The sequence below is a fragment of the Arachis ipaensis genome, chromosome B10 (genome assembly GCF_059453495.1).
Source record: "Arachis ipaensis isolate K30076 ecotype BB chromosome B10, ASM5945349v1, whole genome shotgun sequence".
Classification (NCBI taxonomy): Eukaryota; Viridiplantae; Streptophyta; class Magnoliopsida; order Fabales; family Fabaceae; genus Arachis; species Arachis ipaensis.
This window is the reverse complement of record NC_142435.1, coordinates 33,705,944-33,730,485: the sequence shown is the minus strand read 5'-3', so window position 1 is coordinate 33,730,485 and position 24,542 is coordinate 33,705,944. Positions and strand designations below refer to the sequence as shown.

Sequence of the window (24,542 nt, the reverse complement as noted above, 5' to 3'; positions counted from 1 at the left end):
GAGATTACAGCGGTAAGCTTGCATCAAGTAGTTGGGTGTTTCAGAAGATTGTTACCAATATTAGTAGGGGGGAGGAGATGAAGATTGCAACAGTAATTTAGACTATTCAGGATAAATACATGGCTAATATTTCAGTCACAAAGGCTTATTGGGCGAGGAGAAAGGGGAGGGAAGAAGTACATGGCAGGGCTATTCTACAATATGGCAAGCTCAGAGATTATTGTGCAGAGATTATGAGGACAAATCCCGGGTCTACTACTCAGATTTTGGTTGACAGGCCTTCAATTACACACCAGCCAAGGTTTATGAAGATGTACATGTGTCTAAATTCTGTCAAGCAAGGCTTTTTGGCTGGTTGTAGGCCTATCATAGGAGTAGATGGCTGCCACTTGAAGGGTGATCATGGTCAACAACTGTTGGTGGCTGTCGGAAGAGATCCAAACGATAACTATTTTCCAATTGCTATTGCTGCTGTAGAGGCTGAGACTAGAGACAATTGGGGTTGGTTTATAAACCTGTTATTGGATGATATTGGAGATGTCAGTAGAAGGAAGTGGGTATTCATGTCCGACCAACAAAAGGTTAGCATTTGCTATTTAAATCTATTTTAATAGGTTTATAAAAGCTGCAATGTAGCATGTGTATGATTTATGTTCTTGAAATCTTGTAGGCGGGCACATGCTGCAAGCAGCTTTCAAAATGTCACATATATATATTCTTTGTATATCTTTGTCCTGTTGTTATTTGTTTTTGACAATTCCATTGGTAAATGTGATTTTTCTAACTTGTGTGCAGAAAAAAAAAACAAAAGATGTTAGATCTTGTCTCTTTGGCCTCTTAAATTTCTGTTAATATTTACTTTTCTTCCATTTAATACAATTCAAATATATCCTCCCATGCTGAATGCTATAGTATAAGTTAGCAAACAATGCAAAGAAAGGTCTATGCCAGAAAATTAGATGTATTATTTGTTGTTTGTGTTTGAACAAAAAATGGAACACAGCCTAACTTCCAGATTAGAATAGATAAGAATTGGAAATGATGGAAAACATTTGCCTAAATTTAAAATCAATTTCATAGTCAAAAGTCAAAACAGAGCATGCAATGAGAAAAAGAAAGCCACAAATAAAAAGGGATTTTGGTTGGGCGAGTACAGCTCAAGGGTTTTGATTATTTAAGGTGATTAGTGGAAGAATTTTACTTAATTATCGTTCTTATAAAAGCTATAGTTTTATGTTCTTGCAATGTAGCTACAGTTTTTAACACAGAAGAATATTCATATCTATAGCCAGAATGGAAATCTTCTTTGACCCCAACATGATTGTATAGTGTTAACAAGTGACTTTTGGTTTGGATTTTGGTCTTGCAAGAAATAGTGGATGACTTATTAAAACAGTTTTTTATTCTTCAAAAATTATCATTGGCCACACAATAAATACTGCTGTTAAAATATATCTATAATGTAGACCTCATTAAGCACTAGAATAATGCATGTCACTTTTCTTATCAAGTTTCTTTATTTGATTTTTGAGATTATTGAAATGTTCTGTCAGTAATCATGGTGGACCCTTAAATCATAGATGCACAAGTCTCATTTTTTTTACATCGATTCATCATTTGATTATGTCTAAATTTGAAAAGTTATTATTATGGGGAAAAACAAAAACATTGATATAAGAATTTACCTTTTTTTTAATTTATTTATTAATTTATTTACTTTTAATATGATATGTTGTAGCTGCTAAAAATTGAAATTTAGCTCATATGTTGCTGCGTTTTATAACTGAATTATATATGCTATGTTGCAGCTCTATAAAAAGTTATTATATATGATATAATGCAACTATATGAATCTGAATTATATATGTTGTGCTGTAGGGTTTGATGCAAGTTTTTCAAGAGATGATGCCGGCGTTAGAGCATCGACTATGCTTGAGACATCTGTATGCGAATTGCAAGAAAACATATGGAGGTGGGACTGTTTTGCGGGATCTAATTCTATCAATAGCTAAAGCTACATATGTCGAGGAATGGGAGAGGAGGATGACTCAACTAATGAACATCAACCGTCAATGCTATGAAAAGTTATCATCATTGGATCCAAAGCTCTGGTGCAAGAGCCATTTCACGTTTCTTGCTAAGAGCGACATGTTGATGAATAACATATCTGAAGCTTTCAATAGTAGGATCTTGGAGGCAAGAGACAAGCCCATACTTACTATGTTCGAGTGGATTCGATGTTATTGGATGTCTCGGTTTGCTGAAAAAAAGAAGAAGGCCGAAAAATATGAGGGTACAATCATGCCTAAACCCAAAAAGAGGCTTGATGTCATTGCTACGCGAGCTATGGAGTGGCAAGCAAGATGGGCTGGAGGACTGAAATACGAAGTTTCTCATAAGAACCGGATGATTGTTGAGAGGTTTGTGGTTGACTTGTTGGCTGGAACGTGTAGCTGCAGATTTTGGGGGTTATGTGGAATGCCCTGCCCGCATGCTTGTTGTGCCATATTCGAGAAAGGGGACAGTCCAGAAGATTATTGCAGTAACTTCTATAGCCCAGCAGCCTATGTTGCAACTTATGGTAACTTAGTTTCTCCAATCAATGGAAAAAATATGTGGCCGAAGGTTGAGTGTGACACCATCATACCTCCCATCTTTAGGGTGAAGCCAGGAAGACCACAGATGGTGAGGATCAGAGAACCTGATGAGAACCGTTCTCAGACAAAGCTAAGGAGGACGGGTTCATCTGTTACATGTAGCAACTGCGGCCAATATGGACATAATAGAAGGCATTGTCCCAATCCAATAGTGTCAGGTATCATGCAAATCTGAACCTACAAACTGTTGTTTTACTGTTTTAAATTTGAAATTATAGGGTATTTGAGGTGTATGAAAATTTATTATGCTGTGTTATAAATTGTTGTGAATTGATTTGGATTGCAAACAGATTATGCTGCCTTATAAATAGACTATAAGATGATTATCAATTGATTATGCTGTGTTATAAATAAATTGTAAATGGATTATAAATTCATTGAAAAAAGAGCTGAATATTCATGTTGCAATCTGCTGTTTACCTGATTTAAGAACCTGGTGTTGCTGCTGCTGCCAACGGAAAAGATCCGAATGCTGCTGACACTGTGCCTACTACTGTTGCTGCTGCTAATCCTGCAGCTGCTGTTGACACTGATCCTCCTGCCGATAACAGATCTGGTGTGAATATCCGTAGATCTGAGCGAATAAGGCAAACAGGGGTAGGCAGGGGAAGAGGAAGGGGCAGGGGAAGGGGTAGAGGAAGGGGTAGAGCTGCATCTTCACAACCACTCCCCACTACACCTGCATCTTCCCAACAGCTACCCGCCACACCTGCTGTTGCTGCCTCCACTCAACCACCTCCCATACTTGCAACTACAGTTTCTCAGGCTCCAACCACATCCACCGGTGCAGTGGCTCCAACCACAGCCACCTCACAACAAGCCTTACCTCTTGAAGGGCCAGCCTCCCAGCCTCTCCTAGCTGTGGCAAGTGCAAAATCTCACCAAGCACCTAAAGCATCTTCTCAACCTTTACCAAAGACAAAGGTGTTTGGTGTGAGGAGAAATGGGCGGCTGAAGTTAGGAGTGATGAAGCAAAAAGGAGCACCTAGTCTACATATAGACCTAAGTGATGACTGAAGTCTCTTTATATTTATAGTTAGGGTTGTTGGCGTTGCTGTTAAATAGTATATCTTGTGATGAATTGTATCTATGTGGCCACTGTTTATTAGGTGGATAGGACCACTATTTTGATATTTTGTAATCAGGTTGGACCACTTTTAGTTGTTGCACTTCTTGAATCTTTATTTTGGCTTAGCTATATGTGGCATATTATATGACCATTTATGTTTGATATTTTGTGTAAGTATGGTTTACAGGAACACTTAATGAAAATATATGTGGCATACTTTCTGGCCACTTCTTGCTGCAAGTTGTTGTCAATTGTGAAAATTTAAATATTCACATTGATAAAGTTGCTTCCCAACTATCATTTGTTATACACACAAAATACATCAAAGTGCAAAATTGATTCAGACTAAACTTAATTAACTTTAATTGGATTGAAGGCATACAATCTCTTATATTACAACTTCATAGCACATATAACTCTAAACTCTTGCAAACCACATTCCAATTATTAAGACTAGCAAAAACATAAATAGCATATATTGCATTTTACATTGAATTTTCATATTGTCATCCAACCTCCCAACTTGTTCTTGGAGAATATTCAACTCATCACATAATCTACCAACACAAGCATCTATTTCTTTGGCTTCAACAATTAATCTCTCCATCTCCACGTTTAGCCTCTCTATCTTTCTTTCTTGTGCATCCAATTTCCACATTTCAGCTTCCAACTTAGCAGAATTTTGTGTTCCAACAACTCCAACAGCAGCAGCAGACACGTTACTGCTTACACCAACTTCATCAACCCACTCAAAAAATTTGCATCTTCTGTTAGGGTAAGAAATAAATCTTCTATTAGGATTCTTTGTTGTTCCTGAAATTTGAAGACTTAGAGTGTCACCACACAAACAGTGAACCCGCCTTTCCTTTTCCTTTGGCCACCCATTCTTTGCACCGTCATCAACCTCAATCCAATTAAAATCATCAATCCACTCAAAAAAGTTACATTTTGGTATCTTCCCACAAGTAACATACCTCCTACCATGGTCAGAAACGGCTGAGGAACGTCGGACGGTTACTGCCTCTCCACAGAAACACAGGTGTCTTCTTTCCTTTGAGTACGAGCTCTTGGAAACACAGCTTCCCGAAGAGAGAATGAATGAGGTTCCTTGACTATGAGCCATAAAGTTGGAGAATATGAAAACTGAAAATGGAAAAGGGAGAAGAAGAGAAACCTCAGATACTGCAACGAGAGTGTTTATAGGGAGAAGACAGGGGGTAAATAAGTCATTCTATAGCTCACTAACGTTTTTTTTTAACGTCAAATGTTAACAGGGACTTAATTGAAAAAAAAAAGGTACAGGGACCCAATTGAAAAGAAAAAAAGTATAGGGACCTAATTGAAAATTCGGTGAAACTATAGGGACCTGCAGAGTAATTAAACCTATATATATATATACTCAAAATTGAAATGTATGTATTTGTTACCCTAAATAAAGTTATATGCTCAAAATAAAAATTTATGTATGTTAACCTAAACAAATTTAATAAAAATTTATACATCTTTTTTTTCATTACGTTATTACTTTCATTTAGATTAACATACATAAATTTTGATTTTGAGCATATAACTTTGTTTAGGTTATATATATATATATATATATATTCCAACAAAATGTAATAATGTAAGAAAAAGGTTTTATAATAGAAAAGAATAGAGAGATTTTGACAAGAATTAAAGAAGAGATATAATTTTATTGAACAAATTTTTAAGAAGAAAAGATACAATTACTAATTTTTTGATTGTCAATTACATTTCTATTAAAATTAGTAGTATAAAAAAATATTTTAAATTTAATATTATCAAAAAAAAATAAAAAAAAATTATATAAGGACTAATTTGATTAATTTTTAAAATTTTAGGGATGAAAATGACTTACGTCTGAACTTTCAAGGACTATTTTGATTATAAATAACTTTTTTACATGTCAAGTGCCACGTGTCACCGATCTGACATGTCAACCAATCATATTGTGACACGTGGCATTAGCCCTCCACGTCATCACATGCCACGTGGCACTTAACGTGACACGTCATCATCCAACTGACGGAAGGACTAACGTTACCAATTTTAAATTTTTCGGAGACTAATTTTATTATCTTTTTCTTACGGGGACTCGTTTGAAGAATGGGCTATCTTTCGGGACCAATTTGGCTATTTACTCATATTTTTTTTGTGTTGTGATAGGGTTAAAATTTAGAATTTTTAAAATTAATATATATATTAAAAGTATTTTAGTCATTTTTTACAATAGAAATATTGTAGTCATTTTCTATAAAAAAAATATTAATTTAGACCAGTTTAAAATTTAGTTTATCAATTTTTAACTAAATCGATTTGTCCGATCTAATTATAATAGAAATAACACGGTTTAATCGATTACATATATTAAAATTTAATTATTAAAAAATATCTTTAAAAAAAGACGTTTTAGGTGTTTTTATTTAAATGACTTTCTAAAATAAATAGAAAAAACTTTTAAAATATCGATATTTCAGTTATTTTTATTGTTAATTTTAATTAATATATTATATATTTTTTATAATTAAAATTAATAAATAAAACTATTAAAATGCTAATGTTCTACAAATATTTAAAATTCTTTCAAATAAATAAATGTTTTTCCAACGGAATTTTCGTCAATATCACATACAAATTTGATTTAAATAGTGATAAATGTGAGTGTTTTGTTTTGAGTTTTGACCATAATTCCAATTTTTTTTAAAAAAAATAAAATTTTGTTTTTTATCAATATTAAATTCTTACTTTACATTTGATTTTAGTCTCTCACTTATATTTTTCCATATTGTTTTCTTTTTTTTTTTAATTATTTTATAACAATTAATTAATTAATTTTTGACCAAAAATCATCCTTTCTCGTAATAAATATAAAAGTTTCTCTTAAAAAAAAAAATCGTAAAATGACTGCGAATCCTCTTTAATTTTCTTAATCCATAGTGATGTGGATTATTAAAATAGAAAATATAAAATACTGGTCTTTCACACTTGATGTTCAATTATCTCAACTTTTCACCTAAATTACCTAATGAGTTGTTTAATTATTTATATTATATTATTTTTTTATGTGATCCATGTGTAGAATGGTTTGATCTTTGAAATTCAAAGCTGAGACCAGGACCCAGATAATAAAAGATTGGTCAAACTAAACGACAAGAATTTGTCAGTAATTGGATGAAGAAAACAAGAATGGAAAAAAACTGTTGAAAGAGATGAAACATGAGGGGTGGGTGCTTGGTTCTTTAGGATTGTGGCTTGTGGAGGACCAAATGGTGATGAGGTTTGGCTCATTTAATTAGGGGAAACAACCAACGTTCCTTTGCTTCTTGATTCTTATCCTACTCATCATCAATTCTTCATGTCCTTTATGCATCTTATTCAAAACATTTATTTTCCAAGAATCTATACACCTCTTTTACCATCGTATTAGTTAAAGTGATCAATAATATTTTGGTCTTTTACTTAACAGTTTTAAATTCAAGATTTTAAGTTTTGAAAAATAATTTTTATTTTTTAACAAAAAAGGTTAAAGACATAGGAAATCTATCGGTTCATAGAATCATAATAAGGCTTTAGCTATGTTGAACTAAATTAATGGAATTTTTTTTTTCATAATAAAAATCAAATATCACTAATTTTATATTTATTTTTGTTTTGTGCAAAAGGTCTAATTTATTTGTTCCACAAAAGAGAACAGAGAAAGAAAATTTTAAGTCTGAAATTGAATTGTTGGTGTCCTTTTATAAGATATCTTTTCTTCGATGATGGTTCAATACTTTTCAGCAAAGCCAACCCTTAAAACTGTCAATGCCTAATGAATATTCTACAATCCTATAGTGAAGTGAGTGGTCAAGTTGTAAATCTCCAAAAATAAGTAATGTTCCATAGTAAGAATACTCCACAGGAGTTTAAGGAAGAGTTAGCTGACATCCTACAAGTTCTTAATATTGGCCACCAGGATAAATATCTTGGTTTGCCATCTATTACTCACAAGTCAAAACATTCTACCTTCAAATACATCAAAGATAAAGTCAGCAAAAAACTTTAACATTGGAAAAGGATGTTGCTTTGAGTCAGTGGCAGAGAGTTGCTAATTAAAGCAGTGGCTATAACAATACCTCTCTATACATTGAGCTGTTTTAAAATTTTGGGCTCGTTGCTTGAGAAACTACAAAAAATAATGATGCAGTTCTGGTAGGGACAATAAAGAAGTAGAAAATAGAATGCAATGGATCAAATAAGACATAATCAGTAGGAAAAAAATATGGAAATGCTTAGGTTTTAAAGATCTAAAAGCTTTCAACTTGGCTATGTTATGAAAGCAGGGTTAGAGACTTACTGCTAAGACAAATTCACTAATTTTTAACGTTTCTAGAAGCAAATATTTCAAACACACTTCTTTTTTGGGTGCAAATGTTGGGCAAAATCCTTCTTCAACTTGGGGAGCCTATTAGAGGGGCACAAAGTACAAGAAAAAAGACTATTATGGAAGGTTGGGGCTGAAAATTCAGTGAATGTCTACATTGACCCTTGGATAAAAAAATATCGAACTATCACTATAGATTATATCAGGAACAATCATGAAGATATTCAATGGGTGCACTAGCTAATCGACCAGAACAGACGATAAAAAAGACATGCAATCACAAATATGTTCATTTTAGAGGTAGCATAAACAATTTTACAAACACTTATTGTCCAAGCAACAGATTCACTAACCTATGGATTGGAGAAATCTGGTATATATTCAGTGGCTAGTGGCTATGACATAGCCTACCAATTTTTTCATCCTTCAATTAAGTAGCTTCCGGAGAGATGCAGGAATGCCCAAATATGAAAATCAATATGGAATTTCCACTGCCCAGCAAAAATCAAATTTTTTATTTAGAAGGAAAAGTTATAGGAAACCCATTCACTAACCAGCCAACTTGAACAACTTTTTAAAAATTTAATTTAAAATAAAAAACTCTAAAACGAAAACAAAAACAATCCCCCATGTGCCTCTCACTTCACACAGATCCCTCATAATCACACTCATGCCTTTTTCTTCCACCACGCCACGATGGAAACGACGCCGTAGCTTTAACCACCGCAAGGTGCAGCGCTGCCAAACGCCGTCCACCATCACGGCTTCCTCTTCGCGCGCCGCAGCCACTACCGAACGCTGCAGCTCCACTCCACTTCGCGATTTGCAGTAGTGTCTCCCAACCACCGCAACCTCTCTCCCTTGCATTGGCAGCTGCGCCGGCCGACCACTGCAGCGACCTTTCCCTCATGATTCGCAGAAGCGCTGCCCGACCACCGCAACCCCTCTCCCCTCACGATTCGCAGCGCGGCCGATCACCTTTCTGGTGAGCCAATTCATATTTCTTTACTTTTTTTTTTTCGATTTCCTTCTTTTTCCTGCAATTTAATTTAAAATTCAATTTCTTTTTTAAGTTTTTTGGTTGTTCCAGTTTGTGTGTTATTTCTGTTATAAACTATGATGATGAAGGTGGCAGACGGTGGATCTACATTAGAATTCATGTTTTTTTGTTGTTGGGTCCTTTTGGAATTTGTGTTGTTTGTTGATTTTTGGGATTTTAAGTTTTGTTATTGCTAAATAAGATTATGCCTGTTTTGTTGATTTAGTGATTTTCTGTATTTACTGTGATAATGCTTGTAACATCCTGTATTTTTTTAGGATCTCAAGGCTTTAAAGTTGAAAATCAAGAATGATTTTGAGGATATGTAATGACAAGTTCAGAGTTTTTTTAATGAACTCGGTATGAATAGAAGCCATGAACTTTACAACTTCAAATAGTTGGTTTTCTTTCATTTTTCTGATTGGTTGTAAAAAGATTCCCTTGTTTACTTGTTTTTCATATAGTGATTGAGATGAAATATGTAACACCCTACCACACAAAGTCTTACGCTATGTTGTAAATCAGAGGCTGTGAGGCATTACGATGCCTAAAAGCAAAATACATACATATATTCTAAAGATAGTAATATAGCTAGGAGCCTGTGCAGAAAGAATAACAAAATGACAAGCGCATCTCACACAAAACGTCAAGGATATACAACCTCGATATATAGAAACAAAAGAAATATATATATAAGATTTCGAAGGAGATACATAGCAAATACTAGTCTCGACTACGAAGACAAGGTCGGCTAGAAAGTATTACAAACCAGAAGTATACTCAAAATACAATCCTGTTTCTCCAAAGTAAAACCTTCAAGAGGGATACACAATTACTTATACAAAAGTGGAGAATAACAATACTAGATATAAAATGCAAAAGAGTCTTTGCTTTCCAAAGAGAGTCTGGCACACTTAACAAGGTGTGTCACGTCCTGCATCTAAAAATAACAAAATCTGACAACGGGTGAGAACCTGAAGGTTTTCAGTAGGGTAATAATTCTAAATAGAGACTATGTAAAAATATATGATCCTGCTAGATAATCCTATGCTGCAATCAACACAAGGTTCAAGCCTAGGATTTTGCTAAACCAAACAGGAAAAACAGACTAAATCTTAACTATTTATAGTGATCTCAAAAATCTTAGTTCTTCCCAATACAAGTCATAATCTCTCTCTATATCTGATGAGCGGATATTTTATATGCTTTTTGTAACACCCTAACTATCAGAATGTCACGCTTCCGGCTGCGCCACTCTGATAGCTCGAGTATTACCACGACTCTTATAATATTTAAGACTAAAATATGAGCCTGTTTAAAACTTAAAACCGCATAACCTTTCGATAACTCTTTTTGTGAAAACCTAAACAGACATGTACATGCAAAATCAGATACAACTTTAAGATATATATATATATATATATACACACACACACACACACACACTAATTTACAAATATACATATCATAATTTCCTATCCCTCTTACAAACATAATAAAGATAAAGGCGAGGGAAAACAATAGCTACGGTAATACAAAAGGACCGAATAAACAGAAAATAAACATAACTCTCCTGAAACTTCGTCTTCCATATCCTGAAAAGGAATAACCTGTAGGGGAGTGAGAACGTCGTACTCACTTGTTCTCACTATAGGATTACAGAAATTGCTATAACAAGATACGTAAAGATAAAATCATTCTTAGAGTTCAGTGATCATTGCTCGTCTTATGAGTCTTTCCAAAAACCATAGGTTCACATTCGTAATCCAGAAAATTCCTTTTTGAAAACTTGCTAAATTTCTCAAATATTCTAAAACAAAACCTTTTTCCTTTCTTAAAGAAAATGTCTGAAAAGTTTTTCCTAGACCGCAACCATGAAAGCAGTTACCTACGCGGTATAAATGATCATCCCGTTCCAAGCATAGGTTGATTAAGTCTATGCTGAACCGATCAGATACTTTATACAGAACTAGGACTCAATATACCAATCACGGCCTCAAGCCCATCCAATCCAACACGGCCCCCGGCCCAAACAGCTCAATCAGCAACCAACTCATCACAAACCAATCAATTCAAACACAATCACAATTAATGTGGTTCAAGAACAATCAAGAGCAATTACAACAAGTATAACAGTTAGCAGTTAACATAAGTATTCACATAGACAAACCAAATACAATATGCACACCCAAACAATATCACATAGATGCAAATGATGAATGAATGTCCTACTGGCTGTGATATCACATTGTCGGTTCAATTGCCAACCCGACACATTCCCATGGGAATGTTGCCTTTCGGTCACGTATAAATGGGAACCCTCTGGGATAACGTGCCCGTCACACGGTCCAGGATGTCAGTGCCTGCACACTCCTGTGATCCGAAAGGATGTGAGTGGGATACTTTGCCTCCGACCTCACATCTACACGTAAGCGGGATTAACCACCGTCCTTACGCGGGCGTCGCAACCTCGACAAGCGGGATTAACCACCATCCTTGCCAGGCGCAAGCGACTTATCAACAATCTCGTCAATTATCAAATCTCGCAGCATAAGCGGGACGAACCCGGCCGTTATGCCTACCAAACAATAACTCATCAATTTTGATGATATCCACAATCAATCAGGATCAATATCTTATTTCAAAATTATTCTTGGCCCATTTACTTTTAAATAACAATATAGCCAAATCACAGTTAGCCAAGAATCACTTTTTAAAACGGAGCCACTTTCCACATCTTTCCAACACTTCCAAAAATCTCAAAACCATGCCAAGTTCAAAATCTCTTTGAAAGACTCAATCATTCATTTCTAAATCAAGATTTGGTCGTAAGATTCCTCAGTAGAGTCTCAAGACTTCAGGGGAGAATAACCTAACTCATTTCTTAAATTTCTTGAAAACCTCCGAAACTTTAACTTCTTGAGTTGGATAAATAGAATAGGGTTTGAACCCAAAACCAAATCGTGTTCCCAATTATTCTGAACCAATTTCAAAACCAACCAAACTTAAGTAGAAACCAAATCATTTCTAAACCGAAAACCAATTTCAGTTTCATTCTTAAATCTATTTCCAAGGGCTCGAGAAATGTTTCAATTTTAATAAATCAAAGTTCCCGAAAATACTTCAAGCTCTTCCTAAATTTCGTAAAGTGAAACAGATTAATTAAAAACCATGTTTATTTTAAATCCATTTAACCCCTCCAAAATCTGTTTATGTAAATCAAATTCCAAAACATAATTTTCATATTTAAATTAATTTTTTTTAAGGCATAATTCCTTTCTTAATAATTACATCAAAATATAGAGATTTTCCTAAAAAGGCAAGTTCAAACATAATTTATTTCTCAAACATTTAAGTCAAAGCATAATTCATTCTTTTCCAAAATAACAATTCTAATCAAAATCTCAGATTTTCTAGAAATTTCGGCAGCATCTCCCCTAAAACTTGGACCTTGTCACCCTTTTCGGGTCCCAACAAAACCAATCATCAACTCTTTCTGACAGGTTCAAGACCAAATCAGTTTCCAATAAAACCAAAAACTCAAACTTTCAGATGATCAAAAAGCATTTCAATTCAACCAAATCCAGAAATCTCCAATTTTCCAAAGCAGACATTAGCTCAATCAAACAGGCACCCGTATTCATTCAAGATAAAACCAGACAATTCATAAGACTCACATAACCACCAGAAATACATTTGTAAAGCATATCTATCTATAATAATTTCCACTTTAAAAATGAATCAGTTTGTATAAAAAGCCCCTACCTTGGCTCGTCGAATACATGAACCAAACGCGTCACAGGAAAGCCTTTCGTCTCGGCCCGAAACCAACAACCAACATTCTAGCTCCGCTTATTTTTCTCAATAGCAGAAACAGCCTCAACGCCACGTATATAAGCTCGGATACTAATTCCTAACACATCAATATTGCGCAAAATCTCAAAACTCATAACTGAAAGCTAAAGGCGAAGGTTCGAGATCGAGACACTTACAGAAAGAAAAGGAACGGCACAGCAGTCACAGCAACACTTATGCGACACGCAATCATCAGGACCCAACCTACCTTACCAAACCTCAAGGTCTTTAACCAAACATAACCAAACACTAAAGCGGGGATTTTCGAAACACAATTACTTACCAAACTAAGAAAACGAAACAGCGGTGATAGCTGAATTGGTTTGCCGGCAGCCCCGGCAACCACCTCGAGTGGTGGCGGCGACCAGATCTCCGGCGACGGTAACTGAAACCAATCATACAACGACAATGAAGCTTCTGGAAATCCAAAGGAAACGAAGACCAACTTAAATCCTTACCGGCAGAATTTTCCGGCGATGGCGGCGAGGTTTTTCCGGCGGCCAGGCACGGCGGCGAGATTGGTTTCTCCTCCGGCAGTGGCCTCTTCCCAGGTTCTCTCTCTCTCTTCGCGGATCTGCTCAACGGTGACAGACCAGAGGTGGCGGCGGTGGCACACGCAGCAGTGACAGCATACGGCGGTGACTGGCGCAACGGCGGCGGCTGAAGGCGGCTCCTTCAGCTCGCGTCTTCGGCAGCAACAACTCCCCCTCCTTACACTGTCCTCTCCCTCAGCCCCGATCCTTGTTAGCGACTCGCGGCGGCGACAGGGCCAAGGATCGACGGCAATGACTCTAAGGAAAACGACGAGCAAGGACGGCGGCGAAGAAGACCCTGACGGCAATGTTGGCGCGGCCACACGGAACGGCGACGCCTTCCTCTCCTCGCGACTCTCGATGGTGCGGCGGCAATGGCGTTTCGCGAGGATGGCACGGGCTCCTCTCTTCACCGGCGCCCTCCTTCCGTCTCGGATCTCCTCCATCCCTTGCCAACAGCGGCGGCGGCGGTGGCAGTGACACCCACCGCGCCGCCTTCCTCTTCTTCTCCCTTCCCCTTTCCTGCTGCTCCCTTCCCCTCTGTCCCCTTTCTTTCTTCCTTCCTTTCTTTCACAGGGAAACTATGCTGTTTGATGAGAGTGAGGGTGTGGGGCAGCAGCTGCTGCTCCTTGGGTTTTATGGTGGCTGGGGTTTGGTGAGTGTGTGGGGGTGTTAGGTTAGATTTAGGGTTAGGGGTAGTTCTGTAATTTCAAATAAAAATAGGGATAATATGGTAATTGGAAATAAATTCTAATCCAATAATAATAATATATAGAAATACTATTCGATCATCAATTTTACAAATTATTTTCAATAAAATGTTCAAATCCAAAAATTAGAAATAATATAGTTAATTTCTTTATTTTCCAAAATAGTAGTATCAATATTTTAAAATATTAATTATTTAGTCCAAATCATATAAAAATCTTTATTATTTCACAACTACCAACTCTATAATTTAAATATAGAAAATAATTCAATAATCATAAATTAGATGAAGTTCTGATTTAAATAGCCAAACCTCATTATTTTCGTATTTCTAAAACTTTAAATTGTAAATAGTAAAATACTCCATAATTATAGAGTCACTACCAAAAAGAAGGGGTTTAGCCACGGAAAAATCCGTGGTTAAACTCCAAAAAAACTGTGGCAATTATGCTTTTGTAACAAATGAACATCCGTGGCTAGGGAGGGCGACGCGTTTTTAGTTAGCCACGCTTTTTACTCCAATAGCCACGGTTTTAACACCTGTGGAGACATTTGGTTAGCCACAACTTTAGCACGTTTAGGCACACTCTTTTCTGTGGCAAAATAAAACATTTACCTGTGATAAAATTGACCAGGCCGGGCTTTTTTGCCATACTTTTTTCCGTGGCTAACGATAGAAGTTAAATTAAAAAAAATATCATAATAAAAATGCTCTTTAATATAAAATTACATCATATAATATTAAAAAAGTTAATCACATTCCTATACGTATTATCCATAGTATAAAAATATAAAATTAACAAATACTTAGTATTGAAAAGCAAATATCCTAGATTAATGGATTTAATGTTAAAAAAATATTCAAATAAAACTATTACAAAATAAATATCAAACTTTGCTAAAATGATACAAATCTTGAAAGTATCAAAATAATGAATTTATCAAGCTCTCCATTTCTTGTTACACAGACAATCCACATGCAAAAATATTTTCAGGTAAATAGTAAAAAATACACATAACTTCGGCCACTAAATTATACACCCTGTCGATACTCCAGTTGCTTTGTGTACTCCAATAAAATCTGTTAAGCAAAATAGAGATAAAGAATTAAGCTAAAAAATTAATAGGTCATGATTTGACTCCTTCGAAGATGATAAAAAATTAAGGTACAATACTTACTTTTCGGATGTAATTTGCAGCTGCTTTGCGGCCTTCAATTGTCAGTTGCATAACATCTTTCAAAATGCCAATTGGTGATTTAGAATCTATCTACAACCAGTAACAAAAGAAAGAATGCATGTTGGAATAAAAAAAAAAAAAAGTCTAAAATTAACTTTCATTGTTAACTAAAAGAAATATAAAAAACAAAATGATGTCATGAAAATCTTCTTCGCGATTCGGAATTCTGATTCCACCGATTTTGCTTGCTTCTTCGGCGACTCAAACTGACGGTACTCGAACTGCAAATCATGGTCCCTACTCTTTCACAGAACGTCCGATGTGATCGTACCTAGAATCTAAACAGGAACGTCTTGAGCGAATTACTCTGAAGGTTAGCTGAATTGATCTGAGTGCAGGAGTTAAGAAATTACGATCGGGAGAAACGGAAGAAAATGTTATTAACGAAAGGGTTGGCTGCATGTTATCAAACTTGAATCAATTGCAGGAGCTAACAAATAGGGATTTTGAAAATAGTGGAAGGAAGTTATTGTTAAGACTGGGTGAGTGGGCTACTTAATAAAAGTTGTGCTTAACATTGCCGCTCAAAATTGCTTCATCTTATTATAGATGTTAATTTGAATTTTGTTTAGTGAACTAACTATAACTTTTTAATTTAGAGTAAAATTTAATTTTAATAAAAAAATATCAAATTGTAAAATTTACAACTTTAAATTATATTAAAAAATTTCACATATTAATTAGAATTTAAAATTTTTACTCGTTAAATTTAAAAAAAATGACATCAGTAAAAATTAAAATAAATAAACTTAAAACTTAAGAATTTGATACCTTTAAATTGAAGAAAAATTTTTTTTGTACATAATTAAAAAATGAACTCCCATAAAAATAATTTTAATTTATTTTTTAAATTAAATTAATAAAATATAGGTATAAAACTAATATTCTGAATTTTAAAAGTTAAAATTCTGTTTATTAATGTTGCCATAAATTAAGAGTGAGTAATTAAATAATTAATAATTAAATTAGTTATTATTTCAATAAAATCATAGTTAGTATCTTTTACTTTCTAAAATTAGTTAGAACTATTTTATCAAAGATAAATATGTACTCTTTTTATAAGTACTCTTTTTTATAATTTTAACATTTATTTTCAATTGAATCATTTTATTCTATCACCAAAGTCTCTAATTTAAACTACATTTGACCAAAAAGAACACGCACAAAAAATGTAACAACTAAAATATAAATATTAAAATTGTATGTATATAATTTAGTCTTTTTGGTTACATTACAATCTGATTTAGTAACAAGTAATGAATAATACAACCACATTAAAAAACTACATTTAAATCAAAAAGAAAAAATTAATCAAATCAGCGCCTAGCTAATACTAAGTAAAAAAATACATGATTCAGAGATATGGCCAAATTCAAGGATCATACGAAGTGAGAAAATTGCACATCATCAACAACATCTAAAATCAAACCATTAGTATACTTTATTAATTTTTCATGGCAGCACTCAAAAGGAGGGAGAAGAATTCAACAATTGAAGAATTGGAAAAGCCTGCACATGATAAATCGAATTTACCTTTAAGTTACGGTTTAAATTTTGAAAAAGTAAAAACTGCATAAAAATATTTTGAGAGGGATGGAGGACAAAACCAAATTAAACGCGGAATTTAAAAGTGAAAATCGTTCGATTTTGCTACGGTAATCATTGAGTCTGTGGTCATTGAGAGAACTCATCTCAAGTTAGCCACGAACAAACAAAATCGTCGAAAAATTTCATAAAATTCGGCCACGGAAATACAAGACGTTGCAAGTGATTACCACGATCATATAAATTTGCCACTCTTTTTAGTTCGTGGGTATCTTCCCGTTGGTAATGTCCGTATTTCTGGTAGTGAGTTGGGATAAAAATCTTAATTTATCTCAAATCCAATTAATCAAAACTGCCTTTAATTATTTTCAATAAAACAATTTCTTGAAAATAAAACTGTAAATAATGTATGGTTTGAGATTAGTTTAAAATAGGACTTTTCAAAAGTCTTGGGTCTTACATTCCACCCACCTTATAAAAATTTTCGTTCTCGAAAATTAAAATAATACATAAGATAATACATAGCCTTAAAAAAAACCTTTTAGAAAAGCAAGAGATCTCAACATATATATATATATATATATATACATAAGTTCAAATACCTAATATCCATAAGATTTAAATGTAAGGGTAAGGTATAGTGTAAGGTGAAGGATACAAGAAACCAAGGCTCATGAGAGACTATAGAAGTTTCCTTGAAAGCCTTGTTGCAGATTATGGACTCTGAAGAATACTCCTCCTCTGATGAGGAAGATGAGACTAGCGAAGAGCAAGTTGCTCGGTACCTAGGAATTCTGATAAAGCTAAATGCCAAATTATTTGGAATAGATACATTGGAGGAAGAACCTCCAGTGCTCACCAAGGAACTCAATGCCTTAGTTCAGAAGAACCTACCTCAGAAGCTGCCGGATCCCGAACGCTTCCTAATTGCCTGCACCATAGGGACAATTACCTTTGAGAAGGCTTTATGTGACCTAGGGTCAAGCATAAACTTTATGCCTCTCTCTGTAACGGAGAGGCTGGGAATCTTTGAGGTGCAAGCTGCCAAGATCTCATTGGAAATGGCAGACAAGTCACTTGATGAGTCCATATTTGATGATATATTTTGACTCAATTTCGATGGATTCTAGCACATGAACTCACACTTAAGCACCAAAATAGTATAATTTTGTGTTTTGTCCCCAAATTGATCCTAAATGTGAAAACACGCAATTTTGTGCTTGAAATGAGCAATTTAATTCCACTTTTATTCCATTTGATGCCATGACATGTTTGTTGAGTGCTTTCAAACCTTAGAGGCAAGAATGGATAGCCAAAAGTGGAAGAAGCATGTACAAGAGAGAAAACATGAAGAAAATAAGGAAAAGTACACATAGCAAAGTGTGTGTGCGCACAAGCATCTGTGCATGCGCACAAGAAGGAATTTCCATGTGTGCGTACGTACAGGACCCTGCACGTGATTTCGTTAAAAAAACACGTACTTCGCGATTTCTGAGGCCTCTTAGCCCATTTTGGAAGGCTGGAAGGCTGAAATGAAGTGCTATATCAAGGGGGATTGAAGCCATATGAAGGCATTAGAGTAGAAGGCCACATTTTACATTTTCTTAGCATAGTTAATTAGGAGTAGGTGTAGGAGTAGAGTAGATTGCTCTCCTAGGGTTTCATTTCCATCTCCATTGTAGCATTTTATAGCAAGCTTGATTTTGGATTTTGCTTCTAAGTACTCTCAATTTCTTCTTTAATTATAGCACTTTTACTTTCATTTCCTTTTGGTTCAAGTTACTTGTTCATAATTGCAATTTTGAGTTTCTTGAAGTTTTGATTGATGAATTTAATGCTTTATGCTCTCTTTATGTTTGATTGCTTGTTTATATTTGATTTTGTGAATGGTTGGTTATAGTTTTCCATTTTCCCTTACAATTTTTCATGTTTTACTTGTATGCACACAAGGTGTTTGTGAAAATGCCAATTATGAGTTTTGAGTATATTTTCACACATTGGCTTGGGATTTGAGTTCCTAGGGTACTAGAGTCATAATGTCCGATATTTAGTGATAATTCTTGGGTAGTTAGTTGACTCTTGTTTCCATTGACGCTAGCTTTTTATCAACTAGTTTGGTGAGTTAGCTAGGACTTATGAATTAAGGTCAATTATGCTTGCTTGACTTACTCCTCGATGTAAGGGGTTAACTAGGCGAGATTGACTCATCATAATTATCATAGTTGTGGTTATGGCGATGATAGGATTTCTTGGATTTTCATTCCCAAGCCAAGGCTCTCTTTTATATATCTTAGCATTTTCACTAGTTTTGATCTTGTTTTCTCTTTACTTGCATTAATTCCCAATTTTGCTAATTCCTTAGTTCTTTTATTTCTTAGTTCTTTTAATATTTCGTTCTTTGACTACAAAACCTCTTTTTGCCTTCACAACCAAAAGTTTAATACTTCCAATTGTATCCTAGGGAGAACGACCCGATGTTGAAAGACTCTCGGTTATTACGTTTTGAATTTAAAACATTTGATTGGAGAATTCATTGTTGGTCTAGACAATACTCTCAAGGACGGAATTCTATTTTGTGAAAATCTAGATCGACGATAAATTCTTCTCTTATCAAATTTGGCGCCGTTTCCAGGGATGCAATTGAGTGCTTACTTTTGGTTTTATTGTGAATATGTTGATAGTGTAAATAGTTTACTTTTTGGTTATTTGGTTGTTTTTGTTAATATTTAGGTTTTTGTTTTTCTTGTTTATTAATGTCCTTTGTTTTTATTTGCTACATTCTCTATGAGCTATCACCCTTGTTGCTTGGAGCTTGGTTGTGAATGTTTTATAGGGTATGATGAATCCAAATTGGGATTGCTTCATGGAGTGGGAGAATCAATTTAGGGAGGAACCAATTGTGTATGGGCAACACTCATGGCAAACACCTCCTTTATACTACAACGAGCCTGATAAATCCTAATTTTGTGGTATATCTTGTACTTGATTTGGGAGATTTTATCAACTTTTCTCACATTTATTCAATGAAATAGCATGGTTTTGTAATTCTCCCTAAATTTGTGCTTAAGTGTGAAAATATGCTTTTTAGGCCTTAAAATAGCTAAATTTAACTCACTTTAATTTCATTCGATTCCTTGATATGTTTGTTAAGTGATTTCATGTTTAGAAGGCAAAGATTGGATTGAAAGAATGAAGGAAAAGCATGCAAAGTGGGAGAACTCATGAAGAAATGAAGGAATCGCAAAGCTGTCAAGCCTGACCTCTTCCTACTCAATCGATCATAACTTGAGCCACAGAGATCCAAATGAGGCGGTTCTAGTTGCGTTGGAAAGATAACATCCGGGGTTTCAAAATGATATAAAATTTGCTATAGTTGCTCGGCGTTCAAGAATGTGTACACATGCATCACGCGCACGCGTTGCAGGATCAGCGTGGGTCCATTTTAGCAACTCGTGGCCAGTGATTTCTAAAGCATTTTGGGCCCATTCCAACTCATTTCTGATGCTATTGAACCCAAGGATTGAGGGAGGGGGGTGAACCAAGTAGTGATAGTTTAGTTTTCATCATGTTTTAGGGTAGAATTCTAGAGAGAGAAGCTCTCTCCTCTCTCTAGATTTAGGATAGAAATTAGGGTAAAGTTAAGTTAATCACTCTCAAATTTCTCTTTTAATTCTTGCTTTGATTTTAATTCTCTTTATATTTTAGTGTTCTATTGTCTTAATCTTCTTATTTTCTCTTGTTAATTTCTTATTTTGCTCTCTCTTATGTTGATGAACAATTATTGGATCTTGATTTCTTTTAATGCAATTTTATGTTTCCATGTCTCTTTTATGTTGATCTTGATTGTTATTATTAATTTCTTGCTTATGTTAGTTGTGGGTTTCTTTAATTCTTGCATTTTGTGATGTTTACCTTTCTTGCACACTAGGTGTTTGATAAAATGTTTTCATTAGTTTTTGAGTAGTTTTCTTTACTCTTGGCCTAGGCTAAGGGAATTGAGTGACCTTGAGTCATTGGGTCTCATTGAATTGGTGATTTGAGAATCCTTGGTGATCAATTTGATAACCATTGACACTAACCCACTACTAATCTAATTAGTAGATAGGTTAGGACTTATGGATTGATGTTGATCAAGCCATTTGACGTACTTCAAGCCTAGGAGTAGATATTACGTACTTAAGGCTTTTGGAAGTAGACTTAATGAGCTTGGTTCCTTATAATTATCAATATTTGGTTTGTAGACAAGGATATATGGTGATCTCAATTACCTATGTCTAGCCAAGAGTTCTTTCTATTTCTTTTATTAGTTTTTGTTATTTTACTTTCTTGTCATTTATATTTTCTTGTCAATTTCCAAATCAAACCCCTTTGCATCTTCATAGCCAATAATTAAACACTTCATTACAATTCCTTGTGAGACGACTCGAGGTTTAAATACTTCGGTTAATTCTTGTTGGGGTTTGTACTTGTGACAACCAAAATTTTTGATGTGAGAATTGTTTGTTGGTTTGGAGCTATGCTTACAACGAAGTTTTTATTTCTATGAGAGAAATTCTAGACCGACACTCAATCTTTCATTATCAAAATGGCGCCGTTGTCGGGGAGTTGCAATGGTGTTATATTATTGGCTATTGTGAATATTGTAAATATGTTTGCCTTTTGCTTATTTGTTAGTTTTTGTTAGCTTTAGGACTTTGTTGCTTATTTTTGTTAGCTTTTTTTTTATTTGCTATTATGAATTCTCACCCCTTTGGCTATGAGTTTGGCTCAAACTATGTTGTAGGGAATAGAAGCTATAATGATAACATGCATCAAGGATGTAACAATCAAAGGTGGAGGGAGCCTCAAGGGATTGATCACCCTTCTTGGCAACAACCTCCGGTTCCTTATAGGTATAATTCCAATTCTAATGCATATCAATCTAATGGATGTGGTGACCCTTATTGTGATTGTCAACAACCACCACCATATGCCTATGAACCACCTCCTCAACATAATTTTGAACCACCTTACTCACAAGCCCCTTTTCACCAAACACCCCCATATGACCCTAATCCGTACCCACCGTACCAACCACCTTATGAGCCATATGAACCATACATAGAACCACCACAATTCCAACACAACTACTCCCAAGAACCACCTCCATATATACCATCTCCATATCCCTACCAATATGAACCACCTTCCAACTATAATGCCTTTTCCTCAAATAATGAACCCTCTCCTCCACCATCGCCTCCCGATGAAGCCCTCACGCAAGAACTAAGAGTTCTTGAATCTCATATCCTAAGGCAACAAGAGGGGACGGATAAAGAGTTCAAGGAGTTAGAAGCCAAGATTGCCACCGTGGCAGAAGCCGTTCGCAACATGGTCTCCTCCCGCCTAGCCTACGCGATCAAGGCACTCCCATTGTTGAATGTGGAGAAGCAATCAAGGAGCATAGTGAGGGAGTGAGTTTAGAGCTTCAAGGTGTAGAAGAAGAGTGGAAGCAAGAATTGTCACAAGGAGAGGAAGTTGAGGAAATTGGAAAAAAAGAAGTGGTTGAAGACCTAGGAGATGTTGGAAGTCCATGGGAATGTGGCATTAGAGAGCCCTTTTTCAATAAGCTTGATATTGATGTTGAGGAGGGTGTACAACCTCCAAGGCATATCATGGTGGAAAACTTTGAAGAGGTTGATCAAGAGATGGATTCAATCATTGATGAATTCTTATGTACAATTGAATCCTCCCCCATTGGGCTTGACATGGAGATTAAGGAAGAAGATACCTCACCCCTCATACCCTTGGTGAGCAATGAAGAAGAGATTGAATTAGAACGAAGTCAACAAGAGGAAGAAGTTGAAGTTGAGGAAAGTTGTAAAGAGGTGGAGATAGTCAAGGAAGAGCACAAGGGAGTGGAGCTTGCAAGATAATTGGGACCACCCCTCCCTAAGTCACCATCATCCAACACAACATTCAAGTGGGTAAAATGCTTATCGCTAATCTTTACCTTCTCCCTTGAATATGGTTTGAGTGAAAATGATGGTCAACTTAGAGCTCTTTGTGGAATTAAGAGTAGGAGAGAGTTGTGTAGTGGTTGGAAACATCACTCTAAGTTCATGATGGTTGTATGCTCAATGTTGAATAGCAATGGTTGGTGTAGAACCAAATTGCATGGGTCTAGGAGAATGTTTGGATGCCTAATTGAGAATTCACAAGCCTTGTCACCCAAATTTAACTATGATAGTCAACGAGAAGATGGGTGCAAGAACAAGGTTTGGGACCCTGGAATTCATTTCAACAATCAAAACTCATGGGGCCTTCCCATTTACTTAAGCCTACTCGAGGGCTCTATGCGCCTAATTTGGGATCCCGGTGGACATTGAAGATGCAAACAATGGTGGGAATTCAAGGATGAATTCAAGCATAAACCACCCTAGCAAGGACCCCCACCAAATGTCCAACTTAAGGACTTAAACTAAAAGTGCTAGGTGGGAGACACCCCACCATGGTAAACTCTTTCCACTCTCTTTTAGATTTGGTTAATAAGTGATTTGAGTTGCCATTATAGGTAGTTTTCTTCTTTTCTGTACTTTTATACATTTTGTTTCGATTAATAGGTTGTAGTAGTGTGTTTTGATTAGTTTAGATTGTTGTTAAAGTAGGTTGCTTGAAGTGTAAGTTTTGTTTGTAGTGTATTCGAAAATTTTTTCAAAAACTAAAAGATTTTTGTTAAATTTGAATTTTAGTTACTTTAGAATGTTTATAGGTTAGGAGAGTGTTCAATTCTGTTTTAGGCTTCCTTAAAATTTTTTTTTTCAATCCACGCTTAAGCACGCATGGCGCTTACGCGTGGATTGCGCATTTGCAACTCTTGGTACATTTTCCCGAGAGTTGTGCGAACAACGTGCGAGCACTGTGCGAAAAGCACAATCCACGCGTACGCGTGCGTGACGCTTACGCGCCGATTGTCCCTGACGCAATCCACGTGTACGCACGCATGACGTTTATGCGTGGATTGCCCCTGCTGCATCCACGCATAGGCACGCATGATGCTTACGCGTGGATTGTCCCTGCTGCATCCACACGTAAGCACGCATGGCGCTTATGCGTGGATTGCACCCTGTTTTTCTCCTTTCTCCTTCCTTTCTTTTTCCTTTTTCTTGTCTACTTCTTTCTTTCTACCTTTCTTTTTCTCTCTTCTTCCTTTCTTACTTTCTTCTTTTTCCTCTCCAAAAAAAAAAAAATAAATTAAAAATTAATAATAATAATAATAATAATAATAATAATAATAATAATAATAATAATAATAATAATAATAATAATAATAATAATAATAATAATAATAATAATAATAATAATAATAATATTTAAATAAAAAAATATATTAAAAAAATTTCTTTTTTTTCTCTTCTTCCATTTTCTTTTATTGGATTTGCTTATTTTCATTAATTGTATTTTAATTTTGTTTTCATAGCTTGTTCTCATTTTATTTTCTACGTTTCTCATTTTAATAATGGTGTTGAATTCT

General features: G+C 35.2%; 2 protein-coding genes across 2 annotated transcripts; one reads left to right on the top strand and one right to left on the bottom strand.

The window, feature by feature from the left end:
• Positions 1–119: 119 nt before the first annotated feature.
• On the top strand, positions 120–2,590 carry LOC148579639 (uncharacterized). The gene is made up of 3 exons (XM_088490849.1): positions 120–581; positions 1,879–2,293; positions 2,454–2,590. The coding sequence occupies exons 1-3, from the start codon at positions 120–122 to the stop codon at positions 2,588–2,590; spliced, it is 1,014 nt and encodes a 337-aa protein (XP_088346975.1).
• Positions 2,591–13,137: 10,547 nt separating this feature from the next.
• Positions 13,138–13,983, bottom strand: LOC148579638 (uncharacterized). Its single transcript, XM_088490842.1, has 2 exons — positions 13,486–13,983; positions 13,138–13,389 (listed from the first exon to the last, which is right to left on the bottom strand). Exons 1-2 carry the CDS (start codon positions 13,981–13,983, stop codon positions 13,138–13,140), a joined length of 750 nt encoding a protein of 249 aa, XP_088346968.1.
• Between the last annotated feature and the right edge of the window lie 10,559 nt (positions 13,984–24,542).